This window comes from Protopterus annectens, chromosome 3.part1 (assembly GCF_019279795.1).
Source record: "Protopterus annectens isolate FY-2018-M chromosome 3.part1, PAN1.0, whole genome shotgun sequence".
NCBI lineage: Eukaryota > Metazoa > Chordata > Ceratodontiformes > Protopteridae > Protopterus > Protopterus annectens.
In genome coordinates this window covers 1,191,019,000-1,191,046,952 of record NC_056732.1, presented here as the reverse complement: position 1 = coordinate 1,191,046,952, position 27,953 = coordinate 1,191,019,000, and the positions used below count along the sequence as shown (strand labels likewise).

Below are 27,953 nucleotides of genomic sequence, written 5' to 3'. Positions count from 1 at the left end.
TTATTGACTCTCTTCAAGAGAAATCTTGATGAGTGGATGGGAGGTCGTAGGTTTACCCCGGGTATCACTTCTGTGTCACTGTTAGACAGAGGCACAGTATACTAACCTCGAAAAAGGGCATAGCAAAATAAATTTAAAATGGGTGGCGAAAGCCAAACACATTCTGGCTAGGCTTATAAATGCCCTAGGGCAGATAGCCTAGTATGAACTTATGAACCTATGAACCTATAATCAGATCCAGCTTCATACAGGCCCATTTCAATACAAAACCATGATTTTAAAGTGTATATGTATATAATGAGTAAAGGAATAGCAAACATGATGCCAAAATTGATAGATATGGATTAATGTGGTTTTGGGGAGGGGAGGCAAACATTAGACAACATTAACAGAACACTGATGATCCAGAGGGAAGCAGAATCTAAAGAAAAAACACTGTTGTTGGTGGGTCTTGATGCAGAGAAAGCATTTGAAAGAGTAAGCTGGGATATTATGAGCAGAGCAATGGAAAATTTTGCATTCCATGATAAAATTATAAGGTTGATTAGGAGGATATATGAGGGATCAGATGTTAAAATTAACTTGGGTATGACCATCTCTGATAATTTCTGCTTGAGCAGAAGAACCAGGCAGGGGTATCCTCTCTCCCCTTTGTTATTTGTATTATATTTAGAACCACTGGCAAAGAAAATAATGGACTTAGAAATTCAAGGGATATTATTGGTATGGTAGTCAAGAAAAGCTGGCTGTATTTGCAGATGATATTATTTTATACCTGACAAAATCAGTATTGTGGACATTTTGAGTCAGTTTCAGATCTTTTCAGGATAGAAAATTAATGAAACTTAAACATATGCAATAGCAGTAAATTATATACTGACATATGAATTAATTCAGTAATATCCATTTTTATGGGGATATGATAAAATGAAGTGTTTAGGAGTATGAATTAAAAATGATTCAGATGTGGCAGCTAAGGATACATGATAAGAGACAAAAGAAAATATAATACAAAAAATGAGAAAATGGAAGTTCTGTTATATGGCTATCAGTAGTAAGGTACAAGCAGTTAAAATGTGTTTAGTCCCTTTAGTCTTATACACAGATCAGGCATATTTTTATCAACCTGAGGAGAAGTTGTGGATAGTAATTACTAAAGAGCTGAAGGATTTTATCTTGAAGGGGAAGACCACAAGTGTCAAGTGGGATAAGCTTATTCTTCCAATAGAGCAAGGCAGATTTGGATTTCCTGATTTGAAGGGGTATTTCGGAGCAACACAGGTAAGACTCCTATACATAGCAAAAGCAGAAAACTATAATTAAAAGTTGAAAGATATGTGTAGGAGACTTTTTCAAGATCAGAGCATGCCCAACAACTGAAAAACGTTTATACCATCATTAATTAAGTTTCAAAACAAAAGCACTAATCATTTTCTGTTTTCACTAATTGAATCCTTTGGTGTACGGTGTGATAGTTAAAGGAGATGAAAGCGCTTGGATTGGACTCATTTGGATTAATATTATTCATTTATTCATTTATTTATTTTATTTTTTCCTCTGTGTGTTCTTAATAAGTTGCTTTGTTACATATTATACGCCTAGTGGATCGTTTTTTCACCACTGAAGCCATTCTGGTTCATCTGTTTTGCGGCTCTTTTGTTTGCTCTGTTGGAAATACTGGGTGACCAAAACTTGCATAACTAAGGAAACTATTTTTTGAGCTATTATACATAATTGGAATTGCCTATACATAGTAAGGCCTTGCTGAGTCTAATTATGATAGCTGCCAAAAAAAGCAATTACTTAAAAATGGAATTCAAAGTCTTAACCAACTTTACTAGAAGTAGTGAAGATAGTAACAGAGATAAAACAGCTGGAATCAGGATCTTTAGAAAAGAATAGGAGCAAATTACAGAGAAAAAAATGGGAATTGTGAGATCAATACATGCAGAGGAAGAATGAAGTTTAAAAGAAGGCAGGATTTGAATGAGCTATGTAATGTTTGACTGACAATGACTGGATATATTATAAATGATTTATAATGTTTGCAGCTACAGTTGCATCCATGTGGTCTGTAATGTGTCGGTATGGTTTATTTTCATTTATATAAATGTAAGATTGCTTATGTTATACATGATAATTTAATCAAGATGTTTCTTGTTTAAAACAAAAAAAAATAATAATCATGCAAACTTTCATTAGTTTTATACTGAGTATATGTTTGCTGCTTTACCTTCAAAAATATGAATGCTGGTTTTCTTGTATGTAGACATTTTCTTTTTCATTTATTTGTGGTTGTACCTCTTTCCTGCAACAGAGTATTTATTAAAATCAGATATAATATTAGTCTTATTTCTAAAACTCCAAGTATAGCTGAAAAGGAGTAATCAAGTTGGCTACACTTGTTTTCTGGTGTCTGCTATCCACGTATTTTGGCCTTAAACATATAACCATTGGTTGTACACCAAAGGTTGAATTTGGCAAGCCCCTGTTAGAGGTCATGATTGTCTTTGAAAGAGACAATAATACCAGCCAATTTACAGTCATCAGCAAATTTGGTTAGTGATAAACCTTTGACAACTGCTTTCACATTTGAGAAGTAAATTCTGAAGAGTTGGGGACTCAGGACTGAGCTATAAGGGACACGACTAGTAACATGCCTTTTAGATGAGAAGGTTTCAGCAGCTCTTACAGTGTACATTCAGTTGGACAATCATTTTGCAACACAGTAGGTAATGCAGGAGTTTATGATAGACTAAGGACTTTATAAATAATGCCAGCATGGGACTCGTATCGTAAAATTTAGAAAGGTCAAGATAAGGAGCATGAACAGAATGACCTATGTCCATGGTACTCTTTATGAAGCTAGATTAATTAGGCTCAAGGATTTATAGGTTAGTATTTTAATTGTTTAAATTTTTTTAAGGCATGTCCCATGGATTTTACAGATGATGCTTTACCAGATTCTGTAGTGGAACCACCCTTGTGGACTGGCACCAAGAAAGTCAATTTCCAAATGTCAGGAATATACCTTGTGGAAAAACTAAGGTTAAAAATGTTTAGGTGTGGTTCAGCAGTTTTGTACTTTGCACTTTGCACTAATTAGGTATCTACCAGGTATATTGTATTGGCCCATGGAACTATTGTGTTTGGTTTTGGGTAGAACTTCTAGAAGCTGGCTTATAGTCATTTTGAGGGAAGGGGAGTTTAATGATTGAAAGTAGGAAATATGAGGGATGAGTGGAAGGGGTAAAACCAAAACAGAGTTTGCCAGCTAAGACACTGTCTATGGCTTTCAGATCAGCATAGGTAATGCTGTGTGACTGGACCTCAGTGCAGCATTCAGTGTTATTTCTAACACTCCTGATATAGTTAAAAAGGGTAAACATTTAAAATATTGGGACTTGAAATGCTGAGTCTACATTGTGGGGACCAAATGGCTGAAATCCAAACTTAAATTTATGAAGTCCAAGATTTCCATTTTTCACAATATTTCCTTATCTTCAAGGTATTTTAATGTCAGAATTGGCATATATAAATTTCAAAGGAGTGGATTTGTCACCCATGGGTGGCTATGGGGGCTTGGCCCATATAAAAACAAGTTCAAAGGAGAAGAGAGGTGTTTGGTATTTGCTCTTCTCCTTCTTTTTCAGTCATTTTTTTGGGGGGGGTCTTGTCGGGACTCAGCATTACAAGTACTGAAATTTTGACAGGGAGTCTTAAAAGGACTTTATGATTATCCTTGGAGTAGATGGCTACTTTCAATTCATATCCTGCCTTACTCTTATCAATTACATCTTAGTTCTTTGGAGACCATCCTACATACCTTCTCATGGTGGCAGGTGGGGAATCTTTTATATGAAGCAAGTACATTTTTCCACTTATTGTAGAGGTTGTTTATTTAGGAGTTCTACCATATTTTTGTATTTCTCATTTTACGTCAAATGGGGTGGAGTTTTCTGTACATTGTGGGTGCTGAAAAGATCACTTTTAGCTAACATCAAAGATTGAAACAATACTAATTCCATGAACTTTAATCATACTTTGACTTAAGAATGGGGTCCATTCCATTCATGGTATTAGAAACTCAAAAGACGTGGAAAAATTAAACCCCAAGAGTATGAACTTCCAACATTTTGAGACTCATGTCTCATACTCTCTTTTCCATTCCTCTGTAAGGCCATTCCTTAAATATTTAACTGCCTGACACTCTCAAAATATGTGCAGATTTTCGCTGTCCATATCTCCGTATCTCCCTCATCTCCCCTCTGACACCTACTAACATCTCTGTAACTGAATGGGAGTTCTGAGTTACTTATGGAATCATCTCATATATTGATTCCATATATTATGTATGGCTTTTAAGTTATTGTAACTTATCAACACCTCATTCCATTTCTTTTCAAATAGAATTACATCCTCTGCTGTTTGCCACCTACTTAGCTTTGCCTTCCTGTGATCATATTTAATCTCAACTAGCCTTCCATATATCTTTACACACTTGAGTTGTAGTTGCAAATCCCTTCCTTATTGAGTACTGATATCTGTCACTTCCTCCTGAATTATTTGCATTATACCAGCCATTACTAACCAAGCTTTAGTATCCAGTTTTAGTTGCATAAATTGTAAGCATTTCTCTATCTTAGTGACACATTTTTCTATCTGTTCCTCTCAACTTATAACTCTGCACCTTTACTCCTTCTCCTCCTCCACTCTATATACCAAATTGTCTGCCTTCTCCATGTCTTTTTTACCTTGTATTTTATGATTGGGATTATTCCCTAAATGTCTCATCTCTACATCCTGTTACCTTCCACAACTCCAAACTCTTCTTAAACCTAACATTCTCTCACTCCTTTCCCTCTTCTTTTCACCTTGCTGGTCTTCCTGACTCCTAAAATATATGCTAACATTATTTCCTCCATATACATCTGGAAGCTGGACATTCCCCATCCTCCCCTAGCTTCTTACCACTCTTAATCTTTTGCTTGTCTCCTCCCCTTATTATTCCATACATGCATACATACGGATCACAATCTGTCTTAATCTACTGAGCTCACTTTGTTTCTTCCCCAAGTTGGAGAAGCCTAAACATACGTAGTATCCTTGGAAGTATCATCTGCACAACCAGTTCTGAAACTTAAATGATAGATGGTAAAGAGATTGCAATTCAGAATTAAGCATGTGTATCAGCCAGTACAATGCAAGTCAGCCACAGTTAATATATATATTTCTAGGCTCATCCACATCCTGTTTTAAGTCTCACAGACTTGTGATGTGCCATTTCATCAACAGCATGCTGCCCTGTTGCTTGACTCCAAACTCGCATTGTTTGAGTAAGAGACAGCTGAGGCAAGACCTGCATTTTGTTTTCCCGTTTTTGTCTGTAATCAAAGAAGTAATAAAATTAATCTTTTTTTAGCATTATAGCCTGTACTGATTAGGAACATGGACAAGAACGCCAAGTGAGTAGAAACACATAGGACAGAAAGGATGATTATTGCCTTGTGTAGAAATTCTTGTGAATGTGATGACAATTTAACTGCAGAATTCAAGTCATAGGGTGTGCTACAGCAATGTTAGATTCACTAAAGGAAACTACATTACATTCATTGGCATTAAAGTAAACCCATAGTTAACACCAAGCATTCAGTCCTTGCTGGAAAGTATGACTATCAGAATGGAATTTAGTAACCATCCCCAATATGCAATCATCAGTAGAAATGGATAACCATAATTTTTTGGTATCAACTTTATTGTCAAAGAAATGTATGCCAAAAAGTAGAAGGCATAGGACAGAGCTCTGTGGGATACCAGAGTGTGACTTTTTCTTTCTAAAGCAGATACCCCCAAAGTTTGAGGCCTAAACATGAGATATAACATAATCTTTGGAATACATAAGTTGCATCAAAATATTACTTAAAGCACAATTTTACCCTCCAGTGTAGTTATCCACTTCTACCATTAATTTTCCCTTCATAATACCACATAGAAGTACCTTAGTGCCTAGATGCCATTTATTGCCAGTTGGTTTCTTAATTTCTGGGGGTTTTTTTCTTGCTACAGATTGTGGTAGGGCCCACTATCTTCTTTCCATTTTCAGTTGTTGCATTTTATTCTGAAAAGTAGTTGTATCCACCTGCATGATATCTAGGCACCCTGCTTTTTCTTTAGTTTTCATTGTTATGCATGAGGTACAGTTTTAAACCTGTTTCCTCATACCATGTCTTGCTGAGGTCAGTGATACCATACAGCACACATACAGCCATAGTGAAACTCTCTTCCTCAAAGGTAGTTTTTGGACTCTCTGTACAGAGCAAGCATCAGCTGTAATTCTGTGTGATTCAGGCTTTGTCCCAGCAAAAGGTAGCAGAACCTTCAAGGGATGTCCTTGCTGGCTGTATGCTGTCTCTTCTTTCCTGAATTCAGAGGCTATATAGGAATTTGCAAAAAGGACTTCCCTTGGACATTGCATAGACATTTAAAATTGTTTGACTTCACAGAACTGTTTTGTTTTTTAACAAATTCTAGCTAACCATTAAGTGTCTTTTGATTTTTGTTACCACTAAACTGTTAGAACTACTGACATGTGCAATATTAACCACATTTAACTAAATGTGAGCAACATGCTCTTTTGTTTTAAAATATTTTGCTACAAAGGGAAATTTGAATAGTAGATTGGTGAGTTGAAGAATTAGTTGTTGTATCTTTCAGCTTTTTCCCAGTTAGGGGTTGCCACAGTGGAACTCCGGTCCGCTAATGATTGGCAGTAGATTTTTTACGTACCGACTTGCCAGGCCTGACGCACAACCTTCAACAAAGGTACGCCCATTCACGCATGTATCCACACAGAAGACGCTTTAGCTGAGAATCCAACAGGACAATGTCTTACTGTGAGGCGACAATGCTACCACAGCACCACCACCGCAGCATTAGTAACAGAAGAAATACATGTCATGTCTGACTAAAAGTTGATTTAAGATGCAGTAGTTACAGCCATTAACAGCCTTAAAAATGCTATAGATATTGACCATGGAACATTATATACTTTTTTCCAAGAAAATATATTTGTAATGCTTTTCAGAAGAAAAGTGCATGCCTTTCATAGTCATGTATTTTAGTATCCTAATAGAGTTACTCAAGGAAAAGGTATATCAGTAAATCCCTCGTACTTGAAAATAAATCATCAAAGAGTATTTATTTACTTTTGCCGCCATGTGTTTAACAAAAATTTCCAATCTGATGTGCACTCACACACTCTACAGTACTCTGAAATATATATAAACAATTCCAGTCAAATGACTGCTTCAGGAAATGGACTAGATAAACACTTATGCTGAAGAGATTTCCACAAACACATGCACTTGTCTATAAGGCAAACTAAACAGGATCTTAATGTGATTCCTTTTTACTATATACCGTGTATTCTAGAATGCCGGTGCACTGCTGTGCAACAGAATGATAAGGATAATCTCACTGGACTTCTGGAATAATGGGGATTGAGTCGCATAGGAAAAAGTACGTTAATAAGGATGCATGATGAAGTTGATCAGCTGTTCAGACAATCTCCAGCCTAGCTACACCCAGGGATTCATACAGGTTACAACTAAGTGTACATGTTCCGTATTCAAGAACATCCCTACTGCATTGTTTGTGCTGTCTGTTCACTCAGAAAGTCTGCAATGAGTGTAAACTTAGTGTAGACATAGTGGTAACCTTTATGGATCCCTGTCACAATCTAAAGCTGTATGGGCAGACGTTATTAATTTTATGTGTACAAAAGTCCTGCTAATAGACAAGATATATTTTTAATTTTCTGTGCTTATTTTTGTATTGGTCAGGGCTGGCCTTGTGAATCAGAAAACTTGGCAGTTGCCTATGGTGCTGTGCTTGTAGGAGCACTCTTTCCCTATGTTTCTTTGCTCTAAAAATTAAAGAAACAAACCCTGTTTTAAGAAAATGCAACCATGGCGCAGCAAGATCTCCAGTGGGGTGGTACTCAAGTTAATATGATATTCAAATCATGTCATGTTAAGATTACACATTGTGAAGTCATACAACAGAGGCCTCACACATTTAATTATAGGCATGAAGCCACATGAAGATATTTTTTAACAAGAAATATGAATCTCTAATGCTTGGCTTTCCTGACTGATTGTCATGTTAAACAAATTGCCAGGAAGCAAAAACTACAGAGGTGAAAACTGTGAGACAAAATCAGACATATTCTGTAGAATTCCAGACAAAGAAGAGAGAAATGGCACAGTGAGATAAGTATTATTATTATTATTATTATTATTATTATTTTTACAGTAATGTTGGGAGTGATCAACCAGATATGTTTGGCAATATTTCTAGACTTGTGTGGACAGTTAGTTGAGAGGAATTGCATGATGAAATAAGTATCAGTACTATTTTTACAATAATGCTGTCAGTGATCAACCAGATATTTTTGGCAATATTTTTTGCTTTGTGATTTGTGTTGACAGTTGATATGAAAGGAATGGATCAGTACAATAGGTTTTTATTACTGTTTTTATAATAATGCTGGCAGTGATCAAAAAGATGTTTTTGGTGATATTTCCTTGCCTTCCCCCAGGTTGGACCCTCTATACCTGTTTCCTCAGTTCAGCAAATGCTCTATCAACCTCCTCATAGAAAACAACTTCATCTACTAGCAGTCTTACTATGCTCTAAACAACTTTCTTCTACTCTTTGTACTCCCTATTTCTTTCTAACACCACCATACTCAAATACAATTCTTGGTAAATTATGCATATTCCTTGGTAAATTATGCATATTACTGTTTATAATATTACTGGTCAAGTAAATATTACCATGCATACAGCTAACGTGTCCTTCTACTACATTTACATGCTAAAAATGTTTTTTTCGCTGTAAACTAAAATGTTTTTTGTATTTATTCTTTGTATATGTTAAATGACTAAGTTGTATATTAACAAATTGTGGAGCTTTTCTCCCCGGGCCTCTGCTGAAAATGGACATGCATCCAGTCAGATTCTCCCAGTCAACAAACGTAAAATAAATAAATAAATAATTTCCCTGGCTTTTTGAGTTTTGTGGAGCAACTTGGATTGGAATATTTTAATGTGTACCAACTTGTTTGTGTGAACTGTAGTGATGAAATAATATTACACAGGCATCACATGTTTGTGGCTGTAACTGCTGGGAGGGAGTTAGGGTGGCTGGATGAAAGTAACTGATCAGCTTGTCATATGCTCAGTTTAGTCACTATCTGGCTTTGAAGGACTAGTGTGCATCTGTGAGAAATAAGATGGACTATTTAACTGGCTACATGGTATTCACTGACAGAGTATTAATAATTGATGTGTTTTTCTTCTATGGAGGAAAATGACTACCAACCTGCTGCTGTGTACTTATTATTTTGGCTTTGAAGGGCTAATGTGATTATATGAAGCAACTTGCAATATTTTAATTTGTGGCAACTGTTTGGCGCTAAAGAGAAATACATTACACAATAATCCTATTATGTCACAATCAGACATCTGAATTGTACATAAAAGTGGCTATAACTACTTGATGGGGGTTGTCTGGATAAAAGTAATTGACCTAGATATCACTTGCTCAGTTTAACAATCATCTCATAAAACAATGAGGGATAAATGCATTACAGAATACCCATACCTTCAGAACTTATTGGGGCGGGTGTCTCCCACAATTCAAGGCAGTGCAAGTGGATTTTGACATGTGCTTAGTAATTGCCTCTGCCCTGAATCCTGCCTAGTCTAAAACCAGCCCTGCTCATATGTGTACATAGATAGGTGCTATTTCTTTAACATTCCTTCCAAAACTCAGAAGTCACTATATTTTTTGCCCAGCTGAGAACACTGTGGCCATTATTTCTTTAACTTTCCTCAGAAACTTCAGAGGGCTGCACAGAGGATCACTATAGCTTGTACAGGAGCACTGTACTGTATAGAAGTAACAAGTTGCAAGCATTATTGTAATTTTTTTTTCCTCACAATCAAACATCTGAAGCACATACAGGTAGCCATCTTTTGTGGGATATTAAATAAGCATATTGTTTATATATGTCTTGACAGCAAATATCTTATGTTCTATTTTTTTTTCATTTTTCTCCAGTATGGCATCAGAAGGGTACAAAGACGGTGGTTGTCTTTTGAGATGGGGTGAGGAAGCATACTGTACATAAGTATGACAGCAGCGGCTTGAAATATGGGACTGTGGACATCTGTGCCTTCATTTTAATTCCAGTTTAATGGGTTCATGTTAGAAGCTCAACCTCTTCGCTTGTCGAATGCCGAAACATCGAAAGATTAAAGGTTAAAGTTTAAAATTGTGAACGGCCACTTATGCAAATTTTTTAATCGGGAAATAATTTGCTTGACCGTTATCGTGAATTTGCCCTTTCCCCAATGTAGAGCAATCTCAGAGTTAGTGTATTTAGTTAGGGGGGTTGGGTTACATTTTGTTAGGGTTTAGAAGTTTATTTTAATTTGTGATGGCCAAGCAAAGTTTTTCCCAATGAAAGAATTTCCATAAGTGGCCGTTCATGATTTTAAGCTTTCGCTGTTTAGCTGTCGACGTTTCATCATTCGACAAGCTAAGCGGTCGTGCTTCTAATACAGACCCAATTTAACAGCAGAGGGGAATACTCAGAAAGTGACTAGCTATTTTGTGGGGTTGGTGGTGTTGTACCCTTCACTGATATGATATGTGTATTCTTACAAACATTTGTCTTCTCACTTTATTGTGAATTTATGTTGGGTCAGCTTCGAGCATTTAAACTTATATGCAACTTATTTCTTCCCTGAAAAAAAGTATGATTTTTATTTCTTTTCCATATGCATTTGTTCCAGCCATCACTGGATCAAAAGGTCAGACAAAATCTATAAAATGCACATCAAATGATGTAAAACCCTCAGTGCTTCTGGGTGCCTAGCAGTCCCCAGACCCCCAGCTTTATTTAGTTATTACAGGCTAATCTTGATCAGTTAGGGTATGTTAAATGGATGTAGGAATAAACAAACTTGAAGAGTAAGACTGAACTTATTTCCTTAATAATGCTTTTTTTTCAAGCCATCGTTAGATGAATAGGTTGTTTTAAAAAATAATGAAATGCATCTCAAAGCATCTAGGAATGTCATGACTTAATACAGTTATCTCCATTATAATTATTACAGTATAGTCATACTCAGGATGTACTGGAAGGATGCAGGAAGAAAGTTGTTGAAGACTAAGATTAAATTTCTTTTTTTATTATATATTTTGCTCAGGCAATCATTAGATGAAAAGCTTGTTTAAAAAAAGCTCTAATATGTACCTCAGAGTATCTAAAAACCCAGTGGTTTACCAGATTAATGCAGTTGTTTCCTCCACAGTTATCAAAGTACAGTCTTGCTTAAAGAGAACATGTTGAACGAATAAATAATTGCAGGAAAAAAAACTGACGATTAAGACAAAAACAGAGGAAAAATGTAACTTGGATAGTGTGATAAGGGAAGGATGAGGGGTAGCATGGAGCCTTTTCACTTAGGGCACAAACTTACCTAAGGCTGGCCCTGGTTGTGGTTACAAGGATATATGACTGCTCATGATCATTTTGCAGTAGAGGGCCTGGGAGAAAAGATCCAGTAGCACTCATATTACAACATAAGTCTTCCCTACATTATATTACAGATGCATAATTAAGTAGCAATATGTGCACATATAGCAACAATGTAAAAGGAAACACAATAAATGTGTGCACTTATATAGTCTTAGTAGTGTATATAATGAAAATTCATGTAGACACCTGTGAAAATAGTTGTTTTATTTTGTTAGTGCGTTTGTTACTGTATGTAAAATTCCAATCAAAAGCATTAATAATATACATGCGTTTATATAGTTAACTCACTTATGGTTATAAAGATACTTATATAAGTAACAGTGGTATGAGATGTTAAGTCATCCCACATGTATAGAACCCACTGTGGTTAGTTTATCCTACACAGATATAAGAATATGTGAGATTTTGTCCAGGTAATTGACTATGTGCTTCTTTGTTTCTGTTCATCAGATGTAAGTCAGAAGTAGTAAGGAACGACAATGGGTATGGAATGGTATGTTCTGTAATTATCATGCACGCTTACCAAATGTCATATTACCTGAAGCTTGCAGGTTAGATTGTCACATATCATTCAGAAGGCTAAAAGTAAATAATCTTGGTTGAGTTTGTCATTTGACTCGTACCTGCTTAGTGCTTCAGATCATTATAGCAGTGTTCTGCCCATTTTGCAGATGCCTCAAGACAGGCTCATTAAAGGTTAGAAATTAAAATCAAGAAGAGATTAATGGTCAAGTATAAGGGGCATGGAATCAAAGAGTCGAGATATGCATGCTGCTAGATTCCGTATAAAGAACGTTCTGCATTCTGTAGTGACATCAAAGTGCTTGGTTTGCATTTCTATGGATTCAGCACCTTTTAAGTCAAACTGAATGTTAAAATGCAAAATAAGCTCAAGGTACTCAAAGATTACTATAAAACTGTGTGGCAGTTGTAAGAGATGATATTCAATGATGAAGTATTTAGTTTCCTAAATTTATTATTACATAAATTAGCACAGCTGTTGATTTGTCAGTTTTTAGGAAAAGTCACCATTTGTATGTCAGATTTCATTTTTAACAAATCACTTTCATATCTTAAAAAGCACTGCATTCACAGAAAAGAGCAGGGTCATCTACCTACTTGAACAGAATTGACAAAACCAGTCCATATCTAACAAGATACTGAACAGGAAGTGTACCAGTACTGGTCTCCATGGAAATCTTTGTCAACCCAATAGTGTCTAGAAAGTTAATCGTGCAGTCTTACTGACTTACGTCTACCCTCCAAGTAACAGATAATGCAGTTAATGTTTTTCTTCTTGAAGATAACTGTCATTAACCTCAGAAATAGTAGTTTATGATTAATTGTCTCATAGTCTTTCTAGAGTTCATACATCATTTCAGTGCCTACTATTTCTGTCCTTTAAGCTTATTAGAGTTTTGAAGCTGAAATTAGGGCTGTGTTAGTACTGCACCATTTAGATAACCCATGTTAAGAGTTGATTAAATCATTGTTGCCATACTAATAATCCAGGAGCTGCTTATGAGCAACTGTCTGTATAACCTTTGGAAATTGAAGAGAGCATGTGTAAAGAAATTAGACACTATTATTTGTGCAAGCATGTCTGGCTGAGTTTTTGTACATACTTTCAGAATGACCTGTGTATTGTATGCCAGCATGACTAGCTATGATATTGTAAATAAGTTCTTACATGTTGATTTATGATCTGTTTGAAAAGAATGCTTTAAAGACTTAAAACAGTGTCCTTTTACATTTCTAACTGTGCATGTTTGTGAAGTAAGATTCTAAAGGCAAACTGTCTCAGATTCAGCTGCTCAGCAGATGATGTCATTGGAATTTTGACAGTTGCTATGTGTTAACTGTCCCAAGCTGAAAGACAGGAAGGAACAGCTGTTGGTTGATTTTAAAATTAGAACTGGAACAGTTAACAATCAGTTACAGAAGTCAGTTGTCAGTTGATCACAGATGTACTGTGCAGTGGATACCCAAAAAAGGACTCACCAAGAACTGTAAGCCTGCCTTTGCTGTGTTGTAGTAATTTAGTTTAGATCAGGGCAGTGTTTAGTTAGTTAGGAAATTATAACGAATCAGCTAGATCGGTTAGAGTGTTTCTGAATGTTGGATCTCTATCCTACAGTATTGATCTAATTTTCCTGGTGATTGAGTTCTGCTTGTTTATTGGGAATTACTGTTTTATATTTTTTAATCATTTTGCTCAGTATTAAATATTTTTTTATTAACTTACATTGCCGCTGGACAATCAGTGTTTTTCTTTAGTGATTTGAGAGTGCTTATACTTGCCTTGATAACTTCCCGTGCCACTTTGAAAGTCTGGCTGCTTAGGTCATTTGCTGCTATTTGTTTTAATATTTAATTTTCATAGTTGGACACCCCTTTAGAAGGGCATGAAGACTCTCTGATTGGTGGCAGCACTACCGTATTATTTTGGGGAAGGGGCACAGCTGGAATGTGTCAGATTTTCCCAGAAGTGTTTGGTTGTGTGAGATATAATTTATTTGTGTGAGTATATCAGAGGTCTTAAACTGGGACACAATGCTCTGAAGTGTGTAATAAGTAGTTACATTAGGGGTGGACAGAAGTATACAGTCCAGTGTCAGGCTATAGAGCATGTTTCTGTTGTGTTGTTAGGGGAAAATTGTGAAATATTGCTCCTGTTTAAGTGACAGTCTCACATTAGAGTCAGTAGTAAGGATTGAAGCTCCTTAGTTACTAACCAAAAATAGTGGGAGACATCACATTATTTGGTGGTCGTTTAGTAGGATATTAACCGGACATTACATTAATTGGTGGCAGTGTGGTGGGATATTGTCCAGATGTCACAGCATGTAATAATATACATTTTAAATGATAAGTTCAGCTTCTCAACCACCTTTCAGTAACCAAATAATGGTTGCTTCCTTCCAAACTGATGATATTCCCCTTTCTCAGGTTTGTCATTTAATAATGTTTGTCACTGCAGCAACAGGAGTGTCTCTTTTGAGGCTAATACACACATGGGGAATTTCAGTAGATGCTTTTGATAAGGCTCGTTTTTTCAAGAAAATACTAAAGTTCTGGAGAGGAACGTCATCTAAGATTTTGGTAAAATATAAGTAAAACAAAAAATACTCAGCACTAATCTTAGTAGGACACAGACATGGCTGAGAGGAGATGGGAAATTTGCTAGGAATCACATGTAAAAAGTAAAGCAGATAAGCAAGGTGGTACTAGCACTGATGGTTAAAACTGACGTCATTTTAGCTTACAGGTAATGAGAGGAGTGACTAAGAGCTGTGGTTGGGTGATAATGGAGAACAGTAGAACATAACTTAAGTCAAAGTTAAAAATACAAATGCCAGTATAGCAGACATCACTATTTTTGTGCCCCCCCCCAACAAATAACAGTAGAGTATTTGGAAGCAGTACTTTGGTTAATATTTGATATGAAATATTATTTTAGGAACAACAGTAATATCCACTTATTTACTTTCAAACACTTTTATTGAATTGTCACTTATTTACTTTCTATCCACAAAATGAACAGATGACACTTTCTCCACCCCAGCCATCTGTCCATACTCAACAAGCACTTTGTTCACTTTCCAAATTCTTCCAGATAAAGAACAGCGTAAGACAGCTATCCGAAACATCTGTTGTTCTGGTGTTTTATTTAAATAACGTGGTCATACATGCAACCTTTCAGAAAAAAAATTGCAGTCAGCTTTTACCTTTCAAGTGTACCGCATTACGAGGAATGTTCCTCATTTTGGGTGTTAAAAGGTCCATGTTCCTCAAAGTTTCACTTGAAAGGGTCTGTCAGACATTCAGTGTTAGTACAGAATCATATTAATTCATCAAAAGAACTTTTTATAAGTATAAAGTAACACATTTTAACCTTTCTAGTTGAAGTTGGTAGTAAGCTCTTGGGAGGTGTTCCACATTTTGCCCATTTGTTCCACATTTTGCGAGGCAGTGTTCCTCATTTAGGAGATGAAGGTTGAGAGCTATGTTTATGGCCTGCACAAAAAGTACTACCAACATCAAGTCATATTCCTTTAGAAGATGGATAGGTTATTCTGTAGGCATGGGGCTTCTGTTTCTTGGAGAGTATTCAGTTTTTGAAGCTCCCTCTATCTGCTGGTATGGATACTGCAGTCTTCAGTAGATTATCAAACTAGCAGAACTTAAAGAGATGCAGTACTTTCATTCTTAAGGTCATCTGCAAGGAGACAGAAAGTGGCTTTGACCAGGTAAATATTTATGTTCATTTACTGAGGTAAATGACATGCTTGATATCTTTTAAAAAAAAGTATTTTTTTTTGAGCTAAGGCAAAAATATTTACTAAAATTGGAAACACTTCAGTAACAAAAACAGGATACTTTAAAATTGCATACACCTCACAAGCTAGCTCATAAATTCTAGACAAAACCAAAAATAATGTCTGGGACAAAGGCCCCAAATCAGGGTCAGATTTCAAATACTGTTCTTATAAACTTAGAAATTAACTTCCATCATTGATAACTTGCCAGAAAACACAAATTGTATGAAGATCAGACCAAAAATATGAGGCACAAATCATGACTTTTTGCAAAATTCTTGACAGCTGAGAGGTATGTTGTCATCATGCTTAAGTGGTACTTTTACCTTCTAAAAAGTATGGTTATCATCACATCTCTGAACAGCTTTATTTTCAGTACTTTTCCATTGTTTTTCTTTCATGAGAAACATGGGAGAATAATAATAAGTGTCAATAACATTTCACTTACCGAATCTGCCTGGTGACAGTGTTTAGAATGTTAAAACAGCAGTGCACAGCTGTCACTATTGACATAACATTTTAACTGCCACTCAGAGAAAATATCACAGCCCCATATTCTTCACTGTTGCCTGATGCTGAACCTTTCACTTGTACTTAAAGCAGGAAAAAAAAACAAGAGTGTGCTAAAAAACAGGAGAGTGTGGTAGATCATCCTGTGTGCTTGAGGTGTCTTGATGCAATACTGGAGCAGAATTATGCACTGACTTTTATATTATTGAACAACATACTAACCAGTTCCAATATATTCCAAAAGTGGTTTCTGAAAATATGAAATTCAGTAGTGCTGAAACACTGTAATGGTTCGGTGTCCCAGCCAAGATGGGCCTTCATTCCCTTCCTTTCTGGAATAGGGGTGTTGTATGAGCAGTTAGTTGCAGCAGTGTCCTTTTATACTCTTAGCTGTTTGGGAGCATTAGGCTGTTGGGTTACTTTAATTCAGCAGGTTTACCTGCAGCATACTGTGATGGATAAATGTTCAGCATCAGTGCTTTGTCATTTTTTTGCTTTATCTACAATGCCTGATTGTTACCTCCATTATGACAGGTGGTAGAAAATGGTGTTGTACTAAGATAATGCATGTCTGACAAGCACTGACATTTAGTGGGAAAAACAGGCATTCAGCATAAAGTACTCAGTAGGGTCACATAGTTGGGATAGTATGATGTAGAAAAATAATGATATGAGGTGAATGTGATGTTATAAATGTTGAGTTAGATTTTGTTTGTTGTTTCTGTTAGTCGTTCTTCCACATAAACTGAGTTTCATATTGTTGTTATTTATGTACTTATGAGCAAGCATCTTCTGCAGTATTCTTCAGCAGGAAAACTACTAACCTGTCTAACTGATATTTCACTTTATCCTGTTCGCTGATTACGCTAAGTGCCTATTAATGTTTGCTTTTCATCTTCACTATAATTTCCCTGGCAATATCATGTCCTCTGAATTGCATTCATATTTCATCTTAGCCATTTAGATGCAGTAATTACTTACTGTGTCCTGCCCCTTATGACGATTTAATTTGGATTTCTGTTTTGCAAGGTCATATAGGAGCTTGGTAATTCCACGTTATAGGCAAAATACTGTCAGGACTGTCCATATCCTTATGAATCATTTTTACCATAACAGAAATCACAAAGGGAGCCACACAGACAGCTTTTATTATCATTACTGCAATTTTCTTTTTTAGATTTTGTCTCAAGAAAGGAAGATTACCACATGAATGACAGTCATTGCCTATGAAAGTTATGCTCACAAGATAATTTCTGTGTTTCGTTATGGTCTAATATTCAGCTAAATTGCATATATACTGCAGAAATAGTAGTTGCCACTGAAATGTGCTTCTTTTAGGAACATTATTGCTATCATGAAATTATTTTAAACATTTTAAAGATAGTTTTCTATACAGTATGTTAAACAGAAGGAGAATTATTATTTGCAAAATAAATCCTTTGACATCTTTCCAGCTGCTCTGGTTTGAATGCTTGTTGTCTTTGGAATAGTCACTTGGGTATGCAAGTAGTTTGCCTGGTAGAAATGTTCTCACAGAGCTTCACAAAGCCAGTTCTAAGAGCATTTTCTGAGCTCAGGATAAATGTTTATTTTTTAACTTATCAATCTAGGGGCGGACTAGATCCAGCAATGCATCCTATTAACCTATTCTACAAATCTGCCGTGGTTTGATTTTGCCAGTGTAGATAAGTCAGTTGTTCTGTCTTAATTCTTAAACAAACACAGAGGAAAGAAAAAATAGCCTTTGTTAGTGATGTTCTTTGGTTGTCTTAGTAATCAAAGCATTGCCGTTTAGTTAGTATCCAGGTATTACATCTTTGCTGTGTATACATGAGTTTTATTCACTTGTTTCAATGATCATTTCTATAAATAAGCCAGTCTTTTAAACAGTTTGCATTAAAATAGTGGGTAGTCCAGCAGGCAGCCAGAGTTACACTGTGATAATTATTTCTCCGACTCTCTTTGCACTGCAGCAGTATAATAAGAACTTGTATTCTCCAGTCTGTGGAACAAAACATAAAGCTAAACCAGCATACCTTAGTTAATTTATTATCACATTGTAACACTCCCAGTCAATACACCCACAAATTAACTGCTAGAATACATTTTCTGGGTCAGAGAGAGTGCCTTGAAATTTGGGAATTGCAGTGTCTTTTCAAGGGGATCATATTCACATACCCTCTATTGTTTGGTGTTAACTCCCTTTCTCCAAATTACTACATTATTAGTAACAGTCCAATAATGATACTGTAATAATGTATGCCTGAAATCATTTCTATAAAAAAAAAAAATCTGCTGCAAAAGACTGGCTATTTACACAACCCATTGCCTTGCTATAGCCAACGGACGCTATATTTCCAGAAGCCAATCGCTGAGGTCCATAGATAACAAGAAATGGGGCGAAATAGATGGACAACAGAATTATGGATTTCTTGCACCTCAGATAGGTAAGTTAATTAAAGTGACAAAGGAAAGCATACTTATTTTCTAGATATGAAGCAAGATTATGTAGCTATTTCATGGCATGCAGTAATGGCAACGGCTGAAAGTACAAATGTGATTGGCCATACTGGAAATCCTAGATTTTAAATACTGCAGAGAAATGCAATACATTAAGGCTTTATCTGTCACCTGTCACCTCTGCAGACCTAGATTTATGAACAAACTCAGGAGTAGGAGGAGTATATGCATATTTTAGGTGACAACTTCATCTTTTAAACAAATTGGCCATCACTGCTATGTCATCTCTCATAGGGGAATCAGCTAGGATGCAATGCAGTCAGTAATGCACAGTGAAAGACCTATCTTATTTCTGCATATCACATTTTGTACATTGCCACTGAACAGTTGTGTTCTGCCATACATAAACATGCCACCATAATATTTTCAGTATCAACACTAAACAGCATCCTGACTGATTTCCCATTGAAGCACTACATAGTGCAGTTTTGAGTTGTATGTATTATTTGGGAGATGGTTATTCTAAAAAGGACATCCGCTAATGTCATAGTAATGGCTATGCATGTTTTTATTAAGTTGCACCATATTTTCACTTCCATGTTTAATTTGCATGTTACATAGCTTTATATTTCACTATATACTGCATTCTGTTTCCCACCTGTCAGGCAGATACTAGCTATAGGTCACTCACTGTGGATTTCCTTCTTAATTCAGGGCAGGCATACTGGAAGGTTTATCACATGCAAACTTGCAGTTTTTAAGTTTTTGACTGACAACTTGGTACATGTAGTCAACAGACCAGAAAAGTAATGTCTTATAACACATTATATGGCATTTGCACCTGTTTTAATATAGTAATAGGAACAGTTAAGGGACATTTTGATGGCACTCACATTAATCCTTTGATTAAAAAAGTGGTATATACATGATGTCTTACACACTAAATTGTGGTTTCCAGCAGTAGGATGCAATAACAGAATAAAAATCTCTTCCATTATCTTCATCTTATGAAAGAAGAGATAATGACATGTTAACATGTGTATGTTATTTTGTTTAGCATAATATGCCACTGCATTGAAAAAAGTACCAGTTACTTAGGATGAAAATGAGACAACTACATATTTCTTTATTCTAATGTATGGACTTTGCTAGTTTAGAAGGTGAGTTTAGGGGCATTAAAGGATTCAGTGGTACTTGAATGAAGGGAGATATAAAAGATTACATTTTTTAGAAGTGCAATGGGCAACAGAATGGTATGTTAATACTTAGAAATATCCAAATTAGAGAAGAATGTGTAGCAAAACTGTTTCAGAAGTGCTATTATTATAGATGCAGAAATTAAGTAAGCATTAATAATCTTAATCAGAACACCTACTGTGGAGGCTACTTGCACAATCCTGCCTATATGCAAATACTATGTAAGAGTGTGTGTGTGTGTGTGTGTGTGTGTGTGTGTGTGTGTGTGTGTGTGTGTGTGTGTGTGTGTGTGAATGTGTGTGTGTGTGTGTGTGTGCTTGCTTGAGTGTGTGCATGCGTACATGTGTGGGGGTGTGTGTGGGTGTATGTGCGTGTCAGTGTATGGGTGTGCGTGATAAAAGTGTTCCTGGTTTTTCAGTTCTTAGCACTGGAAAAGGTCCTTAAAGTATTTGTCTCATATGAGAAATTTAAAAGCGACTATGTTTCCCCACAGCTCAAGGAAGTCAACTATTTATCAAAAGAACCATAAGCCTCTGTTGTTTTACTAGTGTTCTTAGTGTAGCATGGCAGCCACGTTCCGTGCATGGCTTTTCAAAAGTGAACTGTAAGACTTCCTTGTAATGTCATAACAATTGCTTTAATTTTACTTTAACTATTCTACTTTACCATTACATTGTCTTTGCCATCCTGATGAGTTATACAGTGGTATCAGTACTGGGCAAAATCAAGACAGAAAATCTGTATGTATACGTTATGCCTTTCATCCTCTCATTTAAGGACACTTCAGTTAGTATCTCAGCCTATTTCTGAAGGTATGTGCTGTTATTCTAAGACACCACTGATTGTCTTCTTTTGCACAAAGTGGCTGAATGCTGAATGTTACAGTTTAATAAAATTAGTTTTAATGTACTTCATCTTACAGTGTTATTAGATTTTAGGTGAGTATATGCATGGCATTCTGAAAACTTTAATAATACTATTTATTTTGATACAATTGACTAATATATATTGAGCTGTAATAACTGCTTGAATTTTCAGAAGGAAATGCATGGTGTCGTGTGGAAACTTGCAAAGAATAGCAGTACTGAGAAGAAACACATTCAGCATATAAACCTGAAACAAATGTGACATAAGCCGTAGTGTGACATTGATGCAGTCATTGCTAAGTGCATTTTTAAATTTACAGCCAAATAACCTTGGAATCAACATGTTTATTTCTTCTTTAAAAAGTAAATGTGTAGTTTGACTCTTAAGAATCATGTTAAGTGCAATGTGAAAAACAACACAGTTTATTCCTACATATCTTGATGGATAAAATGTTTTTAAATATAATAACAACTCTAATATACTTTATATATTACTGCATACAAATAGAAAAAAATACAGGCTCTTTAAAATGTGGAATGAGAAAACAATTTAAAGTGCTTTTAACCATAGTCTCATACAACAGGGACACAGTGTCTCTTAGCAAGTCTCTTTTGAGCTTCTCAGTAACTCTCTTTCTTCTGGTTTTCCTTGAACAGAAAAGATAACTAGGTTAACCTTGGTGTCTTCTTCTTGGTCTCTGTTTACTATGCGGTACATCCAGAACTTCTGCACCAGGCACAAAATCGCTGACAGGGAAAGGCCATCCACATTAAACTGGCTGACTCAGGTCTCCTGTTTATATACCACTGATTGTCTTCCTCAACCAATAGAGCATACTCTAGTTACTACAACAAGTCTCCTGCTTTTCTTAAAGGAGTATCTCTATTAAAAATAACTGTCTTGTTTACAAAAAATTACCAGTATTGTTTTACATGCAATATTGACGACAAACTTTTTTTTTACATTCATGTTAGTTTCACTTCATTTGAAATGCCACTTGGTAAGATCCACCACACCATGCTGTAATGTCCTCTGCCAGCTCAAAACCCTTCCTCATTCTTAGGTGCATCAGATGGGCTGTGAGCCTTGCACAGGCCCTTTGCCTTGTGATGGGTTGAGCCTGGTCTATTTTGTACTAAGAATTTGAATGGTTGTAAGGAGAGTGCCTAGCTATACAGGTTTCTGTTTCTGTTGTGCTACCCATTTAATCATATTGGGAGGCATGATCTGTTAGAAAGGGGAATTCTTAACCAAGAAGGATATATTTTAGTGAAGAGAACACCAAAATTATCAGTGTGCATTCCTTCTCAAATTAGAATACTTAACTTCTGCTCTACTTGCCTTATAACTCAGAAAACATAAAGTGTGATGCCCTTCCATTTTACTGTTGCAGTATTCATTACACTGGGATTCTCTGTCACAGGTGGCCTGATGTTGGCCAGTATACCAAAGCCTTTAGGTTGATTTAAGGTATGCCATATGTCACACGTGTGCTTCTTGGGTAGTGTAGGGTATAAAGGTGACGTCCACATGTAGCATCCTCTGAACTTCTTTGCTCCCAGTCTGAATGCAATCTCTTGATCATCTGTCTGAACACCCATTCCATTCCTGGTTCACAAAGCCGTTGCATATAAGTGCCCCATTGGGATTTTGTTGTCTTATTTTTCTTTACTCTTTTGTTGCTTGTGGGGTTTCATGTCATCCAAGAAGGGCAAATGCCAGTGTGGAAAACATATTCCCCTTAAAGATCATCACAAACACTGCCTGTTTTGCCTTTGTGCTTTGCACAGCTATACGCCCTGTTCAATCTGTCAGTCCTTGTTCCCAAGACCTTTTGCAGTAGGCTTTCTTTTTTGGAACTTTATCTTGAGAATTAATTCTTTTTACTAAAAACACAATGGAGGGAACTTCCCACTCTGAGGGACAGCCATCCATGAAAAAGAAGGCAAGAAATCTAGGCTGGAATCTTCTGCTGTACAGCCTCCACCTGATGTCTCTCCTGAGACAAGTGAAAGCCTAGAGGTTCACCTGGCTTCATTGTTGGATTCTTCTGCCATGGCTGTGTTGGAGATCAGCAGGGATCCAACCATAGGCATGTCCAAAGAGACATTGTAGATGTCCATTTCGGACATTCAGGGGGAACCATGGCTGATTATCTCCAAAGGGCCTAGGGGTGTTCCTCAAATTGTAGTCAGAGATGAAGTCCCTGCTTCAATCATTGAATACTGTCCGTGATTTGAGCCTTCTAAATTTTTTAAGGCAGACCTCTGATTAAAGAAAAAACTGAAAACTAAACATATTTCTCCAGCTCCTAAGGATCCACTGAGTGAATGGCAATCCTTCACTCAGGGGTTATTTAGTGCATTGATGGCTTTAAAACCTCCTCAGGGAATTTCTGTTCCAGTCCCCCCCCTGGTCCTCAACCCCCTTAAGAGACCCAGAATACAGGACTTCTCTGAGGAGGAGGCAAATTCAGATGAGGGATCCATTGCTTACTCCTCCCAGATTCCCTTTCTTTTGGATTATGGCTCAGAGGAAGAGGAATCTACCAGTTTTGATACTCCTTTTGAAGAGATTTCTTTTGGGGACACAATCTCTAGGATGATGGAATTCTTTAAATGGGATTGTGCTCAAGTTTCTGAGATACAAAAAAAGGTATTATCAGCTACTGCAGATTGATTTTCTGAGAACTTCTGCTGTCCCTCCTGTTTGGGTTGCTTTGTTGGATGCATTTTCTAATGCCTCTAATGCACCTTACTCTCAGTCCCCTGCCACCAAGAAACCTGATAGGTTCTGTAGGGTGCAGGAGGACTGTAAATTCTTGTACAAGTGTCCTTCTGCTGATCCCCAGTGGTGTCTGTAGCTTTTGATAAACCATGTCAGTTGCTTCCATCTCCTAAGTTACTGCCTTCTGATAAAGATAGCAGAACTCTGGAAAGGCTAGGCAAGAAGGTTTATACCTCTGCCACATGGCTTTTAGGACTGTTAGTTATCAGACCCATATGCCCTGGCACTTGCTGGCTGTCCTTTCCCATGTCTGACAGGTGATTTCAGATCTTCCAGAGTCTGAAGGTGAAACGTTTACCTTTCCCTATTAAGAGCTTCCTCCCAGGTGGCTTGTCAATCCATCAAGTGTTGATAGAATGCAGCAGATGCTTCCTCTGAGGTTGCTGCTTTTGGGTCTGTGATGAGGAGGTATTCTTGGCTTCGGCTTCAACCTTTGCCTGGTGATATTAAGGCTAAGTTGATGAATAGTTATCTGGATAATAAACGCTTGTTTGGCAGAGCTACTACTACTTTGTTTAAGTCCCTTCGGGAAAAGGGCAAGGCTTTACAGGAACTTAAACATGTGATGTGATGTTGTCAGTCTCACCTTTATTCTCACTTGTGGGTATCGGCCAATACTTCAACTTGAGGTCTTCAGCAAAGCTTGTGCACCTCATTCTTTACCCATAGTGCATTCCCCTAATTACCACAGATCTTGTTTGCTGTGCAGTGAAGATGTTTTGTCAGCTATAGTCTGGGTTAAGTACAGCTTTTTTCACTACTTTATTTTAGCACAGGTTATCTTTCCCACTTTAAATTTCTTATGTATTTTATTTCTTTACCTAGCTTTCCCCATTAGATGTCCATTTAAATTAAAGAGCATTTAGAAATGTCCATTTTAGTTAGAGGACGTTCCTTACCTTACCGTCAATACCCTCTTATCCCCATCTTTAGCCTTTGAAAAAAAAACTTAGTACTAGTAGTATATTTCTATTTCTGTCTCCTTGTTGAATGTCTTAGTTTTCTGCTTGTGTGTCTGTGGGTAAAGTCCATTTACGTTAGAGGACTTACTCTTCCTTAGAGTGATTGTGCTATTTTTCTCTGTTTTCTCTTAAGATCATGTCCCAAAAACAGGACAGCAAGCCTTTGGGCTTCAAGAAGTGTGAAAAATGCAGTAAGAAGATGTCCCTTAATGATTCATACACTCTGTGTCTGTATTGTTTGGGGTCTCTTCATCTGTAGGAGTCTTGCTCCATTTGCCATAAGTTTAATCAGTGATCATTAATTTAATGCAAACATAAACTAATTTTGAAAGGCCTTTTGAAAACTCCTTTTTCTGAGGCTATATCTTGTGATCCTTCAGAAAAGCCAGCTAAAAGACTTTTATCGAAGCCGAGGTCCTCAATGGAGCCAAAGCAGAAGGCTCCGAAGTTATTGGTCCCAAATGCTCTATCAGAGCAGACATCTCCTCCTGGCCCCAGAACTCCCTCAGAGCAGGATTATTCACTGGTGCTAACTCCTTCCACTGCACACAGACATAGGAGCCATTCTCCTTCTATGGAGAAGATTTCTTTCAGGCTCCCTTCTCCACTATTAGTGACATCAAGGTCACCTACCCTGTCCATTAGGTCTACCAGGAGTTTATCTGATGAAGACATGGATATGGTCATAGAGAGACTTTTGAAAACACTTGCTTTGGCCAAACATCTTGTGGATCTAAGCCCAAAGGAAATAGGTCAGTCTCAAACCCATCTTCTGTTATAGTTCCTCCTCTGATCCATCCTTCTGCTTTGGAGCCGCAAAATTCCAATATCCATGTTGTGTCAGTGTCAGGTCCAGGACCCATAACTTCCTCACTTCTGACATCTTCCCCAAGTGTCTCTGTGCCTTCAGAGTGAGAGATCTCTGGGATCTGATACTCTCCTGTTGGGTCCATGGAGACTGGTCGAATCTCTTTGGATCTGACCATGCCTCTGGGAACCTCAGCACAGGTGAGTTCAGCTCCGACCTCTGCTTTGGAGCTGCTGTCTTCTGCTCTGGAGATTCCTTCAGCTCTGATGACTTGTTTGTCAGATCTGGGGACTTCTTTGGAGCAAGGAGGGTCTGCCTTCCCAGTAATGAGAAGGGCTTTGACTTCTTCACAGTCAGGGACACAATCTTTTTCAGTTCTTCCTCAGGCGAGTTGTCTTTGTCTTTTCATGGACCCTTTCCACAGGTCCTCAGAGATGTTAGGCCTCAGGATGTACCTCAGGGTACTGCCCCTCTTCCAAAAACTCTCCAGAGTATCCCACTGAAGAGGTCCCTTGGAAGAGGACATACAAAAGGAAGCATCTTGAATCACCGGAAGAATCTATCACATCTAACACTGACCTTGATGAAGCAGAAGGGTCCCCACAATCACCTCCTGAATATGTGTCTTTTGGAGACATCCTAGAATTATTAAAACAGAGAGATGATTGGCAGCCCTCCACACCTTTAGCTGAGGAGTCGGTCTTCCTGAAGGCCTTTGTGTCTCGCCCATCAACTTCTTGGGTTACTCCCCCTTTCGATGAGCTTACCGAATTAATCTCGCAAAAGGCTTGGGAGACCCCAGACACCATAGACCCTACTCCTAGGAGGCCAAATAAATGCATCACTGCCCAGGTTTTCAACAAAGGGTGTAGAAGTTGATGCCAATGTCATTACAGCAGCCACTATAAGGGAAATTTCTGAGATGAGTACCTCTATCCATCCTCTTAATAAGGACTCTCCATGGATAGGTATGGGAACTGCATCTAAGCATCAGCGACCTTAGTTTTGCTGTCTCTGAATTATCTCACCCACTTCACCTGACTACAGAGGAACCTGAGTAAAGAATTATCAGACTCCCTCCAATGAGCTGTAGTTGATGCAGTGGCAGAGAAAGTCAATGCTCAGATTGCTACCTTAAATTCAATTGTCAACTCGTCCATGAGACTCGTTTCTTATTCAGCAGATGGAACAAGTAGGGCAGCAGGCTCAGGTATTTCTCATAGGAGGCAGGCTGGATGCATCTTTGTGATTTTGCAGAGCCCTTCAAGTCTTCCTTCATTAATGCTCCTTTTGAGGGCTCATCCCTTTTTGTGCCAAAAGTGAAGGAAATGCTCATCAGGTGTGAACAAGAGGGTAGAACCTTGTCTGCCATTGGATTGTATTTTTCCACTCCTTCTAGACCCACTGCCAAGGGTCAAAAAGGTAGTAGAAATGTGTGGTTCAGAAAATCTCAGAGGTCTTACTAAGACACACAAGGTGAAAGTTTCCCCAGAGGCAGGAGGGAACAATAACAGAAGACAACACCCTTGTAACAGGGGGGACCCACAAAACCAAGGCTCCAGAGAATCTTTTTTGGTAGACCTTTCCAGCACTCCTGAAGGAGTGCCCGATTGCTCATCTTTGGAGGCAGTTAGGGGGTGATTTTCCCTGCACCCTGAAACTTGACTAAATATAACAAATGACAGATGGGTGCAGGACATAATATCCAGAGGATACATCATCCCCTTCCCCCTTCCTATCCCAGAAACAAAGTGGTTCCAGATGTTCCACCCAGTCAAAAGGAAGAAGCAACTATAGAAATTCAAACGTTGCTAACAAAAAGAGTCATCCAGAAAGTTCCCGCAGATGAGAAAGGATCTGGAACTTACTCAGAATTCTTTTTCATTCCAAAGAGAACAGAGCACTGGAGACCCATTTTGGATCTCAGCAATCTAAACCTATCAGTAAAGAAGATGAAGTTCCAGATGGTGACACTGCAGTCAATACATCCATTTCTGGAAAAAGACAACTGGATGTGCTTTGCAGTCTTTCAGGACATGTGATACCATATTTGAATGGACAGGGTGTACAGGAGGTTCTTGTGCTTCCGGCTAGGAGCCAGTCACTTCCAGTTTCGAAGTCTGCCCTTTGGTCTCACTACAGCATCCAGAGTGTTCAACAAATGTATGGCAGTAATAGTGGCTCACCTGAGATGCATAGGAATCCATGTGTTTCCATACCTACATGACTGGCTCATAACTGCCTTGACCAAGCATCACTTACTTGAGTCAAGGGATCATGGCCTTCAACTCTGCTCTTCTCTAGGCATTACCATAAATTACAACAAATCTGTGCTAGAACCAACGCAAACCTTACTGTTCATAGAAGAAGAGATAAACACTGCTACACAGATAGCAAGGCTTCCGCAAGACAGGGTAGACGGCAACCCCCAT

At 37.5% G+C, this 27,953-nt stretch overlaps 1 protein-coding gene across 9 annotated transcripts in view; it reads left to right on the top strand.

Annotated features, from left to right (window-relative positions):
• The window catches only part of ADGRB1 (adhesion G protein-coupled receptor B1), a 4,264,735-nt gene that overhangs the window by 1,857,725 nt on the left and 2,379,057 nt on the right, over positions 1–27,953 (top strand). For 8 of the 9 annotated variants that reach the window (XM_044067288.1, XM_044067286.1, XM_044067290.1 and 5 more), the window contains one exon: positions 18,780–18,887. The exons of the other annotated variant lie outside the window; for it this stretch is intronic. In XM_044067288.1, coding sequence (XP_043923223.1) covers positions 18,780–18,887 — 108 coding nt within the window. The remainder of the gene's footprint in view (positions 1–18,779; positions 18,888–27,953) is intronic. 9 annotated transcript variants of the gene reach the window in all.